General features: G+C 46.7%; 1 protein-coding gene across 2 annotated transcripts in view; it reads left to right on the top strand.

The window, feature by feature from the left end:
• Nucleotides 1-20,066, top strand: part of Lars2 (leucyl-tRNA synthetase 2, mitochondrial) — a 61,957-nt gene that overhangs the window by 10,114 nt on the left and 31,777 nt on the right. For both annotated transcript variants that reach the window (XM_070017627.1, XM_070017626.1), the window contains exons 4-7: nt 2,337-2,428; nt 3,806-3,866; nt 13,851-13,940; nt 16,187-16,330. In XM_070017627.1, coding sequence (XP_069873728.1) covers nt 2,337-2,428; nt 3,806-3,866; nt 13,851-13,940; nt 16,187-16,330 — 387 coding nt within the window. The remainder of the gene's footprint in view (nt 1-2,336; nt 2,429-3,805; nt 3,867-13,850; nt 13,941-16,186; nt 16,331-20,066) is intronic.

The following is a 20,066-nucleotide window of genomic DNA, read 5'->3' as shown; positions in this document are numbered from 1 at the left end:
CCGAAGCAGCAGCCAGCAGAAAGCTGAGCTCAGGTGTGGTCTAGGAAGTATGGAAGAAGGCCAGGTGTCAGTTGGCTCACGCCTGTAATCCTACCCAGGAGGCTGAGATCTGAGGATCATAGTTCGAAGCCAGCCCAGGCAGAAAAGTCCCCAAGAGACCCTTATCTCCAATTAGCCACTCAAAAACTGGAAGTGGTGCTATGGCTCAAGTGGTGGAGTGTTAGTTAGCCTTGAGGACAAAGAGGTTCAGGGACAGCGCCCAGGTCCTAACCCTGGGGCTTGAACTCAGGGCCTGGACACTATCCCTGAGTTTTTGTGCTCCAGGCAAATGTTCTACCACTTTAAGGCACAGCCCTGTTTCTGGCTTTTTAGTAGTTAATTGGAGCTAAAAGAGTCTCATAGATTTCCCTGCCCTGGCTGGCTTCGAACCAAGATCCTCAGATCTCAACCTTTTAAGTAGCTAAGATGACAGGCGTGAGCCACTAGTGTCAGCTTCGGATTTTTTTTTGTCATTTTTTTTGTCAGTCGTGGGGCTTGAACTCTGGGCCTGGGCACTATCCCTTAGCTTTTCAGCTCAAGGCTAGTGCTCTACCACTTGAGCCACAGAACCACTTCTGGTTTTCTAGTGGTTTATTGGAGATAAGAGTCTCACGGACTTTCCTGCCCAGCTGGCTTTGAACCGAGATCCTCAGATCTCAGCCTCCTAAGTAGCTAGGATTACAGGCGTGAGCCACCAGCTCCAGGCTCCGATGTTTGTTTTAATCAGACTTCTTGGCTGTCAGGGACTAATACCTAGCCTAGATCAGTTTCAGCAAAAAAAGGGAGGTTATTGTTTGTGTGTGTGTGTGTGTGTGTGTGTGTGTGTGTGTGTGTGTGTGTGTGTGTATTATTTTTGTATGTGTGTTGTATGTGTGTAGATCCTGGCATAAAGGGTCTGAGAAAAATGTGATAGACCCTCTGAAGGCTGGGACCTGGTCTTGAAGCTTTGTTAGTGTCCTGTCTCCGTCTCTCATTCTGCCTTTCCAGCATCACAAGATAGGGGCAGAGTCATCTGGAGCCCCAGAGCTCCCTATTGAGAGAGAGAGAGAGAGAAAGTGTTTCTTCCTGTTCAGCACCCTGCCTAGCTCCAGATAAAGCATGGAGAAGGATCCAGGCCTATGGAGAGGGGAGTTAGGATTTGCAGTCCATGCTTTGAAGTTGTGGAGTAGGGGGTAGGGTAGGGGAGGAATGAGATTTGGGCTCAGCTAGACTGGTATATATCTGCTCAGGTTCCTAAAATTGCATAAATCTGATCTTTTCAGGGAATGTTAGGCGTTTTCCTTCTTTTCCTTTTTTTTTTTTTCTTCTGTCTGTCATGGAGATTGAAATCAGGGTCTGAAAGCTGTCCCTGAGCTTTGTTACTGAAGGCTAGTTTTCTACCACTTTGATCCACAGCTCCACTTTGGGTGTTCTGGTTTTTCTGGTTTTCTTTGGAGATAAAGAATCTCATAGCTTTTCCACGCCCTGGCCGACTTTGAACCACAATCCTCAGGTCTCAGCCTCCTGAGTAGCTAGGATTCCTGATGTGAGCCACCAGCACCCAGCTAGACTGTTTCTTTGAAAGGCATACATAAATTCAAATTTTATTATTATTTTTAATTTTTTGTGTGTCTATCCTGGAACTTGAATTCAAGGCCTGGGACTGTCCTTGAACTTTTGTGCTCAAGGCTAGTGCTCTATCACCTGAGCCACAGCTCCACTTCTGGCTTTTTTATTAGTTAATTGGAGATAAGAGTCTCACCAGCTTTCCTGCCTGAGCTGGCTTCTGACTGTGACCCTTAGATCTCAGCTTCCTGAGTAGTTAGGATTACTGGGGTGAACCACAAGCACCCAGCTTCAAATCTGAATATTTTACATTGATGTCCATGATAGAACGTTCAGTGGAAAAAGCAGGCCATAAAATAGTATGTGTAATATAGAGCATGGTTCTATTTCCTGGGAGTCTAGGAACGTTTTAGCGTTAGCAGTCATCATGGGAAATCCTGGGCTTCTCAGACTCCCCAGTCTGGGAAACCATACTTTACTGGAGCTGCAGTTAACTTGAGAGAGCCACAGTCCTGTTGGTTGACTGAGCCTCTATCAGATCACTACTATTGGTGCTTTACTTGTACATACTACTTCTAAATGCTCCTATCATCGGCAGCCAGCTGGCTGGCCAAAAGGCATGGTTCAAAATCACCCAGGAGAGAAAGCGGATTCGCAGAGAAGTATGCTAAGGAAGCCATTGACTGCCCAGGAGACACACCTGCCGGGTTTGAATGATTCACCATGGCTGACTTGTGTCCTCTCCACGCCAGGTCATCAATCCCATGGGATGGGATGCGTTCGGACTGCCTGCCGAGAATGCCGCTGTAGAGAGGAATTTACATCCAGAAAGCTGGACCCGAAGGTATGTGTTGCTATGCATTTCCTCTTCTCTTCCTCCTCTTCCTTCTCCTCCTCCTCCTCCATCATGAGGCCTGAATTCAGGGCCTGAGCCCAGACCCTAAGCTTTTTTTGCTCAAGGCTTAGTGCTCTACTACTTGGAGCCTCAGCTCCACTTCGGGTTTTCTGGCGAATGATTCACTGGAGATGAGTGTCATTGTCTTTTTCCCTGCCCAGGCTGGCTTCAAACCTCCTTCCTCAGATCTCATTCCTGAGTAGCTAGGATTATAACCGTGAGCCACCGGCACCCAGCTAGCTCCCAGTTTGTTGTTAAGTTTTTTGAGACAGGAGCTTTCTGTAGAGCTCAGGGTGACCCCCAAACTCAGAGTGCTCCTGCCTCAGGAGTGCTGTGATTATAGTCATGAACTCCTGCACTTGGCTTTTCACCACGTTTACATTTGCTTGGTTGAAATCTGTGTAGAGCACAGATTTCTGGAGGGGCCAGAAGTCTGTATTCAAAGACATTATCCTTCTGAATGGCCAGGTAGTAGACTGACAGTCCCTGGAACTAAAACTATTGTGATTTCTGTCGGATTATAATCTGTCCAAATTACTACCTTCTAATGGATTGGTATTTTTACTCATTCTTTCTTTTTTTTCCATTTCCTGAAATTCACTTTGATGAATATTATTTTATATGATCAGAAGCCCAGAGGTATTGCACCTTTGTGTTCTTTTTTACTATTATTAAGGTGTTATACAGAGAAGTGAACATTTCATAAGTCAGGTAGTAAGTACATTTCTTTTTGGACCATGTCACTCCTTCCTTTGCTTAACCCCATTTTCTGCCTCGCATCCCTGCCCACAAATCGCATAGTTGATTTCCACCTAGTGTCTCTTGAGTACCAGGCCTGCATTTGTTCACCCTCCCTCCCTCCATTCATGCGCCCCTTTGCCCCCTAAAACGACAAAACAAGCAAAACCAAACACCATCATCATCATCATCATCATCATCATCATCATCAACAACAACAAATAAATATGTTTCCATTTCCTGGAATTGGTTTTGATAAATAGTATTTGGACTCATCCTTTAAGAGCATCTTCCTTTTAGTCTGATTGTGTATGAAAAGCTAAGAGTTCTCTATGTCATCATAGCCAGCTGTGTTTTCGATCTAGTTTCACTTGTGAGAGAAAGAAACGATGCGCCGTTTGTCTCTCTGAGTCTGGCTTACCTTACTTAACATGATTTGTTCAGGGCAAAACAAACAGCACTCCGAAGTCCTTTTCTATAATCTACACTTCCTGAGTTTTCTTCCACCTTTCTCCAAGTGTGATTGGTCTAGTCATGTGTTTAACCCACCTCTAGAACTCTAAAGATGTACTTGGCTCTGTCTCACAGGAACATCGAACACATGAGGGGTCAGCTGGACCACCTGGGCCTGTGCTTCAGCTGGGATCGAGTAAGTCGGCCCTCCCTTTTGGAGAGGCTTGTGTGGCTGTTTGGTTGGGCATTGAACTCAGGGACTCAGACTTGCTGGAAGGGCAATCTGCCACTTGAAGCACATCCCTAACCCTATAGAAGCTAGGTGTGAGCCACTGGGATGTGTGTGTGTGTGTGTGTGTGTGTGTGTGTGTGTGTGTGTGTGTGTGTGTGTGTGTGTGTGCATGTGTGCATGTGTGCGTGTGTGCGTGTGTGCGTGCCAGTACTGGGACTTGAACTCAGGTACTTACACTCTTGCTTGGCTTTTTCCACTGAAAACCAGCACTCTTACCACTTGAGCTACCCCTTCATTTCTCCCAGCGTTGTGTGCTCAGCCCTTTTCTACCCCCCTCCCCACCTCCCACCCCCAACCCTCACAAGCCTTTTTAATTAAACCTTTGCAATCTGCTTGATGTGTGCAAAACAGCAACGTTGAGGAGGTGGAGGAATGGTTTCATTGAAAGGTGAATCTGTGCCCTTTGCAAACAGCAATCTTAAAGTCTCATACAAACCAGACAATCCAGCAGATGGCCAGCCGACAATTACCCAAACAGTTTGAACAATGAGATGGCTTGGGAATGTTATCTTCCTCTTTCAGACTGCAAAACCACGCTTTAAAACCCAGGTCATAGCATTTTCTTTTTCTTCCTTCCTCTCCTGGGAGCGAGAAATCCCATAGCAACCAACGGTCCAAGCTCCTGAGCAGTATATTCTTTAATCTTCCTTCCACGAAGAGCATGGATTGGAAAGCAGGTACACCTATTCCAGGAATGAGTGCATTTGCCAGAATGATCATCAAATGTTGTCTCCTAGCACAACACCGTGTTTCGCTCGCTTTTTAGATGTTCGTCTCCAGCCAGTGTGGATCATACTTTGCAGAGGGAAAGTAAGAAAATAAGAAAGCTGGATGCGATTAGCTGAACGTGCGCTCAGAGGGAAGGAGAGAATGCAATTTCAGATTGTGGAGTGAGGGGAGAGGGAAGGGAGCGGTTGCTTCTCAGTGGGGCACATGCTTTCTGGAATAATTGGCGCCTTTCTGAGAAGAAGGTACGGACTTGCTAGCCCAGTGGGGCATGCCTGTAATCTCAGCCACTCTGCAAGCAGGGTTTGGGAGGACTGTGGTTTGAGGTTATGTAGGGCCAAAAAAAAAGTCAGTGAGACTCTCTCTATCTCAACCCACAAGCTAAGTATTGTGGTGTGTGTCCAATGATCCCATATACATAGAAAGTTTACAGCCCTGTCCAGCCCAAGTAAAAAAACCCACGAAACTCTACCTGAAAAGTAACTAAATTACAGAAGGGACAGGGTGTGTGTGGCTCAAGTGGTGGAGTGTGTGCCTAGCACGTCCAAGGCCCTGCTTCAAATTCCAGCTCTGCTAAAATAAAAACAAAGGTATGCATACCTGCATTTGTTTTCAGCCAGCTTCCCATTACTGTAGCAAATCCTGGAGGTAATCAACTTAGGAAGAGAAAAGGTTGATGTTGGCTCATGGTTTTGGATGTTCCAGTCTGTGATTGATTAGACTTTTTGCTTTTTTTTTTTTGGTCAGTCATGGGGGCTTGAACTCATCAGGGCCTGGGTTCTGTCCCTGAGTTTTACACGCAAGGCCAGCATTCTGCCACTTTGAGCCACAGCATCCCTTCGGGTTTTCTGGTGGCTTATAGCAAATAAGAGTCTTTATGGACTTTCCTGACCAGGCTGGCTTTGTACCATGATCCTCAGATCTCAGCCTCCTCAGTAGCTAGGATTATAGGTGTGAGCCACTGGTACCTGGTGGACTTGTTGCTTTTAATTTAAAGCTTGTGGCGAGTCAATGGAGAGAAGCCCGTGTCTCTTGGCCAAGAACAGAAGGGGAAAAGAAAAGAAGAGGAAGTGGCTGGAATCCCATAATCCCCTTTCAGGGCACGCCCTCCCACTCACCCCCACCTCTTAAAGGCTTTGCCTTCTACCAGTATGTCTTTACCACATTGGCATTTGGAGGAGGGCCTTTAAGGCCCAAAGTACAGTAACACACTGCACTTACGGTTCAAACTTGATGGTCATGAACTGGTTCGAGGGATAGTCCTGTGAGTTCTTTGTGACAGTGACAGAGTAGATTTCTCAGTGGCGGGTCCACTTGCTACCCATGTCTCCAATGCCTGTCTCCACTTCCTCCCCAGTGCTCTGGTGCCCGAGCCTGTTCTAGACCAAGATCTTAATAGAAACACACTCTGGCACATGGAGATCATCTGGATGATTGTACTGAGATCACTCCCTAAGTGTTCCCTCCAAAAATCAGGCAAATATAAGAAGAAAGGAAACAAAACAAAACAAAACAGTTCAACTCGGACGAGTATCAGGAAAATGGAAGAGAAAGGAAGGAAACAAGCCTGGACTGTTCATTGGGGAGCAGCAGGTGGCACACTCTTTCTGCAGGCTTGGAGCGTGGGGGGAGGGCGGAGTTAAGGGTTTTATGGGGGTCTGAGCAAGGAGACAGGGATTCCTTGAGTTTACTATTGGGTGGGTAGGGGTAATTGCAGATGCAGGCAGAGAATAGGCTAAGTATTTCCTTATCCAAGGTCTCAAGCTCTTTTAATGTTCAAAGAGCCCTGCATCTGTCCTGCCTTGGCTGTTTGACCTTCACAAGGTCTACTTCTCCAGTCTTCCAACCTCTTAACCCTTTCCTGGCCTCACAGCCTTACAGGCTAGGCCACAGTAGATGGTTTACAGTCAGTATTAGGTGGATCGCCCTGCCTGTACATCAAGCATTTCCACACATACCTGGGGCTTTGCCTGGCATCTGCAAGTGCCTGGGATGATAGGGTCGGGGGGGGGGGGGTTGAATCCTTCATATTCCATCTTTGGATCCATAAAACGATTGGGCCAAGAGGGGAGAGACAAGTCCTTCGGTGTTCGCTAGGCAATCTCCAACCAGCCATGCTTTGATGAAAACACACAAACAAACCAAAGTCAGACCAAAAGGAAATGTTCTAGGACTTGGGTAATACATAGTGTTTTGGACTAACTCAGCTTTTCTTCTTTTCTCTCAATGCAATCTCAAGAGCTGACTGTCCCCTGAGGTTCTTTGTTGCACAGCTCTTGTCTTCATTAGCAGTGTTTGTTTATTTGTTTGTTTATTTTTATGCCAGTACTGGGGCTTGAACTCAGGACGTAATCACCCTCTTTTAGCTTTTTCATTCTAGGCTAGCACTTTACCACTTGAGCCACAACTCCATTTCTGACTTTTTAGTGATTTCTCGGAGATAGTCTCACAGATTTTGCTGCCCTAGGCTGGCTTTGAACTGTGATCCTCAGATCTCAGCCTCCTGAGTGGTTAGGATGACAGGTGTGAGCCACTGGTATCCAGGGTTTTTTTTTTTTTTTTTGGTTGTTGTTTTTGTTTTTTGTTTTTGTCTGTTGTGGGCTTGAACTCTGGATCTGGGCGCTGTCCCTGAGCTCTTTAGCTCCAGGTGAATGCTCTGCCACTTGAGCCACTGCGCCACTTCTGGTTTTCTGGTGGTTAATTGGAGATAAGACTCAAACAGACTTTCCTGCTCAGCCTTGGCTTTGAACCGAGATCCTCAGATCTCAGCCTCCTGAGTAGCTAGGATTACAGGCATGAGCTACCAGTACTCAGCTGGCTCCAGTTTTTTAGATAGGTTTTATATGTGGTTAATTACAGGTGAGAGTCTTGTGGACTTCCTTGCCTGGGCTGGCTTCAAACCTTGATCCTCAGATCCCACCTTCTGAATGGCTAGGATTACAGTTGTGTGCCACAGGCACCTGACTGCATCTTTAAAGGGACAGGCCCTCAGAGGTCCAGCGGTTTCCAACTCTGTAACGTAGGGAGGGGTCCATGGATGCAGGAGAGAGGGGGTCACGGCTCCATCCTCTTTCTTTCTCTCCCTTTCTCTCCATGGTACGTGTCACTAAACTATGAAGACACCTGTCTGCCTTACTAGCTTTCTTGATTGTAATCCAGATTCCATTGATACCTGGATATTAATGCTATGGGCATTACCTGTGGTCATCAGTCCTGGGGCTTGAACTCAGGGCCTGGGTGCTGTCACTGACTTCTTTTTTTTTTGCTCAAGGCTTACACTCTATCACTTGAGCCCCAGCTCTACTTTGAGTATTTTGCTATTTAACTGGAGATAAGAGTCTCACAAACGTTCCTGCTTGGGTTGGCTTCGAACTGCAATCCTCAGATCTCAGTAGCCACCAGCACCCATACTTCTATGGGTCTCTGCCTCTCCCCCCTGCCTGGGTTTGTTCTCAGAGAGAACAGAGTTGGTGTGATGGCAGCGTGAACCATTTTTGTCCGAGGCCCTTCCTCCCCTGCTGCTTTTATTTGTGTTCAAGACTATAGATGTCTGGAGAGGAAGAATTGAACTCTGGAGAAAATAATGAGCTCTCCCGAATAATAGATATATTTTTAAATGTGTTTCTTTTCCCCTTCTTTTTCTTTTGTCATTTGAAAGGAATTTAAAGATGAGCTGAACAAAACCAAAAGAACTTAAAGAGGCAAGTGCAGTGCCGGGAAGCATGGTTAGGAAGCTTTCCCGGTGCGAGGGCTGGAGCCAGTTGCCTTGACAACGTGTAGCAGGCAAGCTAGGCACTTTGACTCTTCCTGCCCCCTTTCAATTCCTCACAGGGAAAGCAGTTAGTCTGGCAGATCTCTGGCTGAGGATTGCCGGGTCTCCCTCAGCGTCAGAAATTAACCTTTCCCTGCAAAATTTCCGTTTTGGTTGGCACTGGATGGGACAAAGATGGTACCTTGGCTCTAGCTGAAGTGGTTTGATGTGCCTGTCTTTTGGTGCTTGTATGTTGACCCAAGGGTCAATGTTAAAACCCTGACTCCTTTAACATATGACCACCATGTTGACCTTATGTACAGCTGGACCAGTTCTGTGCTTGCTAACCTAAGCCATGGACAGTGATGATTCTTCTTATTTATTTATTTTTGGTCAGTTGTAGGGCTTGAACCCAGGGCCTGGGCACTGTCCCTGAGCTCTTTCGCTCAAGGCGAGTGCTCTACCACTTTGAGCCACAAGGCCACATCTGGTTTTTTCCCTGGTGGTTCATTGGAGATAAGAGTCTCATGGACTTTCCTGCCCAGGCTGGCCTCGAACCACGATGCTCAGATCTCAGCCTCCTAAGTAGGATTACAAGCGTGAGTCACCCAGCGCCCAGCTTTGGTTTTCATTTATTTTTATGTGTGCCAGTTCTGGGGCTTCAACTTGGGGGCCTGTGCACTGTCTCTGGGTCTCCTTGGCATAAGATTAGTGTTCTACCACTTGAGCCCCAACTCTACTTCCAGCTCTTTTGGTGGTTAATTGGAGCTGAGAATTTCATGGACTCTTCTTCCCTGGGCTGGCTTCAAACTGTAGTCAGTCCTCAGATCGTAGCCTCCTGAGTAGCTAGGATTACAACAGGCATGAGCCACTGATGCCTGGCTGGACAGTGTTTTTACTGACTCTGTCAGTGTGATGTTTTTACACTCATCAGAGGCATGAGCCTTGTATGAATAAGACAAAATGTAAGGCTGGGCGCTGGTGGCTCACGCCCGTCATCCTGGCTACTCAAGGAGGGTGAGATCTGAGGATCACAGTTCAAAGCCAGGCTGAGCAGGAAAGTCTATGAGACTCTTAATTAACCACAAAAGGCCAGAAGTGAAGCTGAGTACCAGTGGCTATATGCCTATAATCCTAGCTACTCAGGAGACTGAGAATGGAGGGTTACGGTTGGAAGCCAACCTGGGCAGGAAAACTCTATGAGAATGCTTATCTCCAATAAATGGCTTAAAAAAGTCAGAAGTGGCACAGTGGCTCACGTGGTAGAGTGCTCACCTTGAGCAAAAGAAGTTCAGGGACAGTGCCCAGGCCCAGAGTTCAAGCCCCAGGATCGGCAAAAAATAAAATATAAAGCCAGAAGTGGAACTGTGGCTCAAGTGGTAGAGTGCCAACACCCAGGACTTGAGTTTAAATCCCACTACTAACAAAAAAGAAAAAAAAAGTCACTGGACTCTCAGGGTAATTTATTCTGACTTTTCCAAGTTGATGGCTTTATTTCTTGGTCTGTATCTCATAGATTAAAAAAAAATTTTTTTTTTTCAAGCTGTGTCTTGCTGACAGCTGGAACAGCTCATGTTGTTTGCACCGGTGTCTCCTTTTCCGCTGAGCCCCTGCCAGTGTCTAGCAATCTGCTCAGGGAACCTAGAAAACCCGAATCAGGCCAACATCCATCAGGGGATTCTGTCCTGCTCATCCTGGAATTCTCAAGGATGCTGCAGATTGCATGACTATTCTTTCCCTTCTAGAAAAATGGAGCCGTTGCTGGAGAGCTCATTTGGCTCTCCCAGCCTAGATACTGGCATCCGCCCAAATAGACTAGTAACAAATTGCAGCTCAAGCCAATTAATCTCATCTGTAGCTTAATGGGAGGTTGGTTTTCTTTTTTTGGTTCTCAGAGGTCCAGTTAGAAAAGCTGTCTATCTTGTTAGATTGCTTTTGTGAAATTCTTGTTAACTGGCAAAGAACAATAAAGTAGATGGTCACTTAAGTGGCTTGTGGAGACTACTATAAAGATGAAGAATACTCAAAAATATCCATCCCAAAAAAAAATAGCAGAGGGCTGGGAACGTGGCTTATTGATAGAGTGCTTGATTTCTCAGTACTACATACACAGAAAAAGCCAGAAGCGGCACTATGGCTCAAGTGGTAGAGTGCTAGCCTTGAGCCAGAGAAGCTCAGGGGCAGTACCCAGGCCCTGAGTTCAAGCCCCAGGACTAGGCCCCCCCCCCAAAAAAAAAAACAACAAAATCTTCATGGACTGTCCTGCCTGGTCTGACTTTGTCCCCTCACCCCCAGATTTCAGCCTCCCGAGTAAGCCAGGATGACAGGTGTGAGCCACCTGTGCCCGGCCTCATTAACTTCATGATGGATGGCTAAGCATGGCAAGGTTGGGAGGCCAGCGTGATGCATGATGGTCGTCTCAGCAATCGCCGTTATTCTGTGATCTGAGACCAATGGCTGTCCCAGAGAGAGCAGAAGGCAGAAAAACGAGGACCCATCTAGATCCCACCTGAACAGAAAGGATGGGAGGTAGCACCCTTTGGTGCCCCTCAACCCCTCCCAGGTGCCCAGCCTGTGTTTTACGCTGAACCGAGCTTTTATCATACCACGTTTGACTTGGCCACACACGGTTCTCCAGTAGCCTGAAGTGATCGCAGGCTAGCTAGCGGGAGTAACTGTTGTGGTTTGTCCTCACAGAAGATTGCTCCGTCTCAGCCTTCCTGGACTTGGTCACTGCCAAATCACAGGACTACAGAAGCCACCAGCCAGGCTGGCTCAGACCCTAAACTAGGGCTGTCATTCAGGTGTGGTGGGCAGGTCTCATCCGTGTTCAGAGAAAGCTCACCTTCTGCCTTGGTCTCCCTGTCTCGCCTGTAAATGTGCACATCCTTTTAATGCTTAAAAGCCAGATACTGTGGAATATAGAACTTCCCCCCTCCCCCCGTGGAGGAATCATTTCAGTTGTGGTCTCAGGTAAATTTGGTTGTCTGGCAACTAGATTGCACTTAGCAGAGCTCAAAAGAATATAAATGCTGACATCTTGATAAACATCTATGTGGAGTGAGGCTGAATCGCTTTGCTTTCAGAGCTATGCTTTGAATTACCTGACTCTATTACTTTTGAGAGAGAGAGAGAGAGAGAGAGAGAGAGAGAGAGAGAGAGTCTGTGTCAGTCCTGGGGCTTGAATTTAGGGCCTGAGTGCCATCCCTTAACTTGTTTGCTCAGGGCTGGTGCTCAGCCATTTGAGCCACAGCTCCACTCCTTGCTTTTGCTCTTTAATTAGAGATAAGAGTCTCAGACTTTTCTGCCTGAGGCTGGCTTTGAACCACGATCCTCAGATCTTAGCCTCCTGAGTAGCTAGGATGACAGGCGTGAGCCACCAGCACCCAGCCTGATTCTCTGTATTAAAACAACAGTGTGTTAATGCAGGGTGGGCTTACTTCAAAGCAGAGAAAAGAAGTTCAGGAATGGAAAAGAGATTCTGGAACACAGCCCTTCCTTCAAGAAGTCTTCCCATGACCAGCACCAATGGCTGTCAATCTAGCTACCCAGGAGGCTGAGATCTGAAGATCATTGTTTAAAGCCAGCCTGGGCAAGAAAAGCCCAGTGAGATTCTTATCTCCAATTAACCAGCAAAAAAAGCTAGAAGTGGAGGTGTGGTTCAAGTGGTAGAGCACCAGCCTTGAGCCAGAGAGCGGAGGCAGCATCCAGGCCTGAGTTCAAGACCCCAGTACTGACACACACACCCCAGTACTGACACACACACACACACACACACACACACACACACACACACACACACACACACACCAGGCCTGAGTTCAAGACCCCAGTACTGACACACACACCCCAGTACTGACACACACACCCACACACACACACACACACACACACACACGTCTTGCCAGACATGAATGTCTCACACCTGTAATCCTAGCTACTCAGCAGGCTGAAATTTGAGAATTAAAGATTAAAGCCAGCCCAGGCAGGAAAGTCTATGGGACTCTGACCTCCACAAAACTACAAAAAAAAAAAAAAAAGCTCAAAGTGGTGCTGTGGATCAAGTGGTAGAATGCTCGCCTTGAGCAAAAGAAGCTCAAGGACAACAACCAGGCCCTGAGTTCAAGCCCCAGGACTGATACCAAAAGAAGAAAAAAGAAGTCTTCCCCAACCTGTGCTGCCCTAGAGCTTGTGGCTGGATATGGCAACAATCAGCCCCATCCACAGGTGCCAGGCTCCCGGGGTGACAGGAAAGGTTGCCTGGACATTTGGGTGTGAGCCGGATTGCAGTGGCCATCTTTAAACATCTTTGCCAGCCAGCTGTTTTAATGGGAAGGATAAACCGATGTTCTATCGGGGACGAGGTTGGGGGGGGGAGGGGGGACTCTCTAGCTGGAAAACAGAACATTTTCATCGAATACAGAATCTAATTCCATGAGGTACTTCCAAGTCAGATCACTACTTCCAGATGAATGATTTAAAATTTAGACGACAAAATAAACAACCACCCATTCCTAGCACATTGCATTATGCATGCTTCACAGAGCTTTAGCATTTTACGTCTGTACTGCAGTCCACGTCCCTCAGCTGGGTCTCCGGGTTCACAGAAGGGCTGGTGCATGTGGTGCCATGTTCCTGGCCCATGGCGAATTATGTAAACCAAGGTAGGGTGGCATCTGGTGGGGAACAGAACCAAGTGGATGGATTATATTTCCTTTTTCTGGTGACATTTTATTCATTTGATTAGTGTGTGTGTGTGTGTGTGTGTGTGTGTGTGTGTGTGTGTGTGTGTGTGTGTGTGTGTGTGTGTGTGTGTGTGTGTGTGTGTGTGTGTTGGTTCAAAGGCTTGAACTCAGGTCCTGGGTGCTGTCCCTTAGCTTTTTCACTCAAGGATGGTACTCTGCCACTTAATCATTACCTCCACTTCTGGCTTTTTGCTGGTTAATTGGGAGGTGAGTCTTACAGACACTCCAGCCCAGGTTGACTTTAAACCTTGGATTCTCAGATCTCAGCCTCCTGAGTAGCTAGGATTACAAGCATGAACCACCAGTGCCTGCCTTATTGTTTTTGTTTTCGTTGGTCGTGGGGCTTGAACTCTGGGCCTGGGTGCTGTCCCTCAGCTCTTGAGCTCAAGGTGAGCGCTCTACTACTTGAGCCATAGCACCACTTCCGGTTTTCTGGTGGTTCATTGGAGATCAGAGTCTCACAGACTTTCCTACCCAGGCTGGCTTTGAACCTTGATCCTCAGATCTCAGCCTCCTGAGTAGCTAGGATGACAGGTGTGACCCACCCGCACCCAGCCCTGATTGTTTTTCAAAATTGGATCCCAAGACTGATACATCCATCTGGGGGCGGGAGTGGGGGGGGGTGATGCTTACAATGACCCATGCATACTGTTTGTTATTTGCCAGGAAATTACCACGTGTTTGCCAGATTACTACAGATGGACACAGTACCTATTTATTAAACTCTATGAAGCTGGGCTGGCCTATCAAAAGGAGGTAAGTTCAAATCAGCTGCACATCAAGAGCTAGGAGATAAGCCCAGGCCCTGAGTTCAAGCCCCAGTGTACACACACACACACACACACACACACACACACACACACACACACACACACGCACACACACACACACACACTTTTCAAAAGCCAAACACACATACACACACGCTTTTCAAAAGCCAAACACACACACACACACACACACACACACACACACACACACACACACACACACACACACACACACACACACACACACACACACACACACACACACACACACACACACACACACACACACACACACACACACACACACACACACACACACACACACACACACACACGCTTTTCAAAAGCCAAACAAGCTAGGCACCAGTGGCTCAAGCCTGATTAATCCTAGCTATTCCCGAAGTGGAGATCTGAGGTTCACCATTCAAAGCCAACCTAGGCAGGACAAGTCTATAAGACTATCTCCAGTTAACTACCAGAGAACCAGAAGTGGAGCTGTGGCTCAAAAGGGTAGAGTGCTAGCCTTGAGAAAAAGAAAAAGAAAAAAGAAAAAAAAACTAACCATGCTAAGTGCTACACAGGGCCGTTGCCCAAGAGCGATGTTGGAACGTCAGGGATTGTAGAGAAGGCATGGGACTGTTGGTGGAGTAGACAAGACACCCCCCTGGTGGCCTGGACTGGGAACTGCACTGCCCATTGCCACAGCCAGTAGTTGGCTGTAGGTCAAAGTTTAAAATGCCGCTTGCTGCCTTGGCTTTTACTGAAGTCTGCAGTCGTTTCTCCACCAGCCATGCCACTATGGACAGAACGAAGGAGACAACGCAGGTCTTGTTCACCTGTGGCCCCTTGAAAGGACTCATCAGGGATCCCCAGAAGTGTGTGGGGCTGTTTGTTTGCCAGGCCTGGGGCTTGAACTCAGGCCTTGGGCACTGTCCACTCTACCACTTGAGCCACAGCGCCCCTTCTGGCTTTTTCTGTGTATGTGGTACTGAGGAATCGAACCCAGGGCTTCCTGCATGCTAGGCGAATACTCTACCACTAAGCCACCTTCCCAGCCCAGGGCCCCAGAAGCTTAGGGACCACATTTGGACAACCACAATAGGCAGTATGCAGTCTCTACTCCTGGTTGCATTTTAACTCACTAAAATACTGGCGTTTCTTAAGCATATATAGTATTTAATATTGCATATGGCATATATTTAATATTTAATTACATTTAACATTGTATATTAAATATGTCTAATGCTTTAATATTTTAATATTCAATACCTTAATATACTTAGTGCCTTTAATGTAGTTATATATTTATACTGTTATACAGATTGTAATATATGTAATACTTTAGATATATTTAATACTTTCAATATATTTTATATCTTTAATATATTTATATTATCTTACAGATTATATATACTATGTTATATATATATTTATATACTTATATATTTACTTTTTTCCCCCCAGTCCTGGGCCTTGAACTCAGGGCCTGGGCACTTCACTGAGCTTCTTTTTTGCTCAAGGCTAGCACTCTACCACTTGAGCCATGGCACCACTTTTGGCTTTTTCTGTGTATGTGGTACTGAGGAATCGAATCCAGGGCTTCATGCATGCTAGGCAAGCACTCTACCACTAAGCCACCTTCCCAGTCCCTTATATATTTACTTTTAATATATTTAATATAAACATCTAGCAGCTAATACTTAAATATATAGTTAAACACATTAACTATAATATTACATATTAAATATTTAATACTGTATATTAGATACATACTCTAATCTCCAGTACCACCAAGAACTACGTATAGCGACCAGACCTTTAACCTTGTCACCACTTTTTCTGTGTTTTGTTTTCTCTTCCCTCTACTCAAAGAAAGTGAGGAGAGAGATAATGGAGAAAAGAAATTTTTCAAAAAAGAAGTAAATTTTTTTTTCTGGTCCTGAGGCCTGTCCCTGAGTTTCTTTTGCTCAACGTTAGCCACAGCGCCACATCTGGCTTTTTTTGAGTAGTTTATGGGAGATAAGAGTCTCACAGAGTTTCCTGCCCAGGCTGGCTTTGAACCACAATCCTCCAATCTCAGCCTCTCGAGTAGCCAGGATTCCAGGAGTGAGCCACCGGTGCCCAGCCAACCTTCTGTTTTTGCTGGGACATCTTCAGGTCTTTCTCGTCCTAAAGGATCTCGGTCTGTAGGCTGTTTACCTGCTTGTGTGTTTTGTCTTTGACTCCTCACAGGCTCTAGTTAACTGGGATCCCGTAGACCACACAGTGCTGGCCAATGAGCAGGTGGATGAACACGGCTGCTCCTGGCGCTCGGGGGCAAAGGTGGAGCAGAAGTACCTGAAACAGTGGTTTCTTAAGACCACTGCATATGCAAAGGTGAGTGTTGGCCTGTGGATCCTCAGCGACGGCTCCCCCAGTGACAGGCAATAAGTACCAAGGCCTTCTGGGTACTGGGAGCCAGGAGGGTATAAAAGAGGAGCAGTGGCGATTCCTCACCCCGACGATGGTGGCTCTGGGTCCCTGAGTTCGGGTTTTCTTTTATGCCAGTACTAGGTCTTGAATTCAAGGCCTGGGCACACTATCCCTTAGCTTTTTCACTCAAGGCTGGATCCATTTGATCCACAGCTCTGCTTCTGGCTTTTTTAGTGGTTCCTTGGAGATAAGAGTCTCATGGACTTTTCCTGCCTGGGCTGACTTCAAACCACGATCCTCTCGATCTCAGCCTCCTGAGTAGCTTGGATTATAGATATTAGCCACTGGCACCTGGCTACTATAGATCTTTCTTTCTTTTTTTCTTCCTTCCTTCCTTCCTTTCTTTCTTCCTTCCTTTCTCTTTCTTTCTTTCTTTCTTTCTTTCTTTCTTTCTTTCTTTCTTTCTTTCTTTCTTTCTTTCTTTCTTTCTTTCTTTCTTTCTTTCTTTCTTTCTTTCTTTCTTTCTTTCTTTCTTTCTTTCTTTTTCCAGTCCTGGGGCTTTAATCCTGGGTCTGGGCACTGTCCCTGAGCTTCTCTGGCTCAAGGCTAGCACTCTACCACTTGAACCACAGCACTACTTCCAGCTTTTCCTCAGTAGTTTACTGGAGATAAGAGTCTCACGGACTTTCCTGCCCTGGCTGGCTTTGAACTGCAGTCCTCAAATCTCAGCCTCCTGAGTAGCTAGAATTACAGGCATAAGCCACCTGAGTGCCCCTCCCCCCTTCCTCCTCCCTTCCCCTTCCCTTCCCTTCCCTTCCATCTCTTTTTTTTTTTTTTTGGGGGGGGGGGTCCGGTCATGGGGCTTGAACTCTGGGCCTGGACGCTGTCCCTCAGCTCTTCAGCTCAAGGCTAGCGCTCTACCACTTGAGCCACAGCGCCACTTCCGGCTTTTTTCTTTTTGCTTATGTGGTGCTGAGGAATAGAACCCAGGGTCTCAGGCATGCAAGGCAAGCGCTCTACCACTGAGCCACCTTCCCAGCCCCCTTCCATCTCTTTGAGTCTGGTACTCAAAGTGGTACCTGCTGCTTTCACTTGTTGGCTAGTGTTTTCCCAACTTGAGTCAGGCCTCCAAACCCCAACTGTAGGTCTTTTCTTATCCTTTGTGGAGCTTAATCTCAGGGCCTGGACACCATCCCTGAGCTCTTTTGCTCAAGGCTGCTAGCACTCTACTACTTGAGTCACTTCCCATTTTCTGGTGGTTCATTGGAGATCAGCGTTCCACAAACTTTCCTGCATGGTCTGGCTTCAAACCACGATCCTCACATCTCAGCCTCCTGAATAGCTGGGCTTACAGGCATGAGTCACCATGCCTGGCCATGCTGAAGGTCTTAAATGCAAGAAAATCACAAGGCCTGTGTTACCTGTGATCATTACAAAGCTTTGCCAAACCTGAACCGTAATGCTCCAACCCTGTAGGGAAATGTGACCAACAGGTTTTATTTCCCCCGCCCCCAAAATATAGGTCTTCAAGGAGGCTCTTTCCCCTGTGTAATTTGTTCAGAATGCACAGAGATGCACATTAGATCTCATGAACACCAGTGTGCTGTTCCTTAAAAGGACAGGGCTATCAGAGAAGAGGCTGAGAAAAACAAAGCTGGGGTCAGCGCCCCCTGTAGCATCTGGGCAGTGTGAGCTCTCTGCTGACAGTTGCCGCCCCCCCCCCCCCCCCCTGTGTTACCAGGAAGTGGAGCAGGTCATCCTGCAGACCCAGCCCATGATTCTGGAGTCTGGAGTCCAGGAAAGGCCACCTAATTAGCTCTTTTGTTTTGACCTCTGCCTCTAGTTGGAAATGTAATAGCCTAACTGAGGGGCATTTATTCTTTCAATTGTCAGCGGTGAGTTTTTCAGCTGTTCAGCCAAAGTGCTTAGTTACCATGGCAACCTGCCTGGTTCTTGCTGAACCCTGGTGTGCAGTGATTGAAGGAGCTGCTTTTGGAGGTCAGCACAGAAAATCGCGGGGGGAGGGGGGGGGAGGGGGTGGGACTGGGGGAGCAAAAGGCCATGGGGCTGGCAGAAAGCAATTTCAGGGAGACCTTGGCATTATAGCTTTGCCGAGAGTTCCCAGAAGTCTGTGAGTTAGAAATATGAATGGCAACCCGGGACTGGGGACAAAATTCACAACAAGCTCCCCTAAATGCAAACATAAAAAGCAAACCCGCCAGGCGCCAGTGGCTCACGCCTGTCATCCTAGCTACTCAGGAGGCTGAGATCTGAGGATTCTGGTTCAAAGCCAGCCCGAGCAGGAAAGTCTATGAAACTCTTATCTCCAATAAACCACCAGAAAACCGGAAGTGGTGCTGTGGTTCAAGTGGTAGAGTGCCAGCCTTGAGCTGAAGAGCTGAGGGACAGCGCCCAGGCCCAGAGTTCAAGCCCCATGACCTACCAAAATAAAAAATAAAAAAAGGAAAGCTAATCCTAGCTGCTCAGGAAGCAGAGATCTGAGGATCTAGGTTCAAAGCCAGCCAGGAAAGTTCATGAGACAGATGTTTATTTCCAATTAACTACCCAAAAGCCAGAAATGGAGCTGTGGTCCAAGTGCTACAGAGCTATACTTCAAGTACACAAAAGCTCATGGACAGCACTCAGGCGCTGAGAACCAGCATTTTATATACACACACATATATATAAATATATATGTGTGTGTATATATATATATATATGTATGTAAATTATATATATGTGTAAATTATCTTTTGGTTTTTATAAGTTTGGTTAGGTCCTACCTATGTCTTCCTCTGGAATTAGCATATGAAAACATTCAAATTTCATGCATATGAAAACAATTCAATTTCATCCATCTATGACTCTTTTGTCCTCATCTCCATTGTTTGACTATTTTAAGCAAATACCTCCAGCAGAAGTTTTCTAGGCTGGACAGTTCAATCAAGAGAAAACCTGAAGAGGGCTGGGATGGTGGCTCAGTGGTAGAGCGCTTGCCTTGCATGCCTGAGGCCCTGGGTTCGATTCCTCAGCACCACATGAGCAAAAAGAAAAAAGCTGGAAGTGGCACTGTGACTGAAGTGGTAGAGCGCTAGCCTTGAGCTGAAGAGCTGGGGGACAGCGCCCAGGCCCAGAGTTCAGGCCCCACGACCGGACCCAAAAAAAAAAAAAAAAAAAAGAGAAAACCTGAAGAGGTGATTTCTATATTCCTACCAGAGCAGCTGATCAGAATTCAATTTTCTTCCTCTCCTTCCTTCCTTCCTTCCTTCCTTCCTTCCTTCCTTCCTTCCTTCCTTCCTTCCTTCCTTCCTTCCTTCCTTCCTTCCTTGTTTTCCTTCTCTCTCTTTCATTTTCTGATCAGAATTAATCTTCCTTCTTTTCTTCCTGCCTTCTCTCTCTTACATTCTCCCTCTCCCACCCCCCCCCCCCCTTGCCAGTCCTGTGGCTTGAACTCAGGGCCTGGGCACTGTTCCTGAGCTTTTGTCCTCAAATTAGCTCTCTACCACTTGAGCCACAGCTCTACTTCTGGCTTTTTTGGTAGTTAATTGGAGATAAGAGTCTCACAGAGCTGAGTACTGGTGGCTGATGATAAGAGGATCTCAGTTTGAAGCCAGCCCAGGCAGAAAAGTCCCGGTGAGACTCTTATCTCCAATTAACTCAAAAACTGGAAGTGGTGCTGTGGCTCAAGTGATAGAGCTCT

Source organism: Dipodomys merriami, unplaced genomic scaffold (assembly GCF_024711535.1).
Source record: "Dipodomys merriami isolate MVZ:Mamm:240054 unplaced genomic scaffold, mDipMer1.0.p SCAF_125, whole genome shotgun sequence".
NCBI classification, from domain to species: domain Eukaryota; kingdom Metazoa; phylum Chordata; class Mammalia; order Rodentia; family Heteromyidae; genus Dipodomys; species Dipodomys merriami.
The sequence above is the reverse complement of the archived record's forward strand: the minus strand, read 5'-3'. Positions and strand labels throughout refer to the sequence as shown.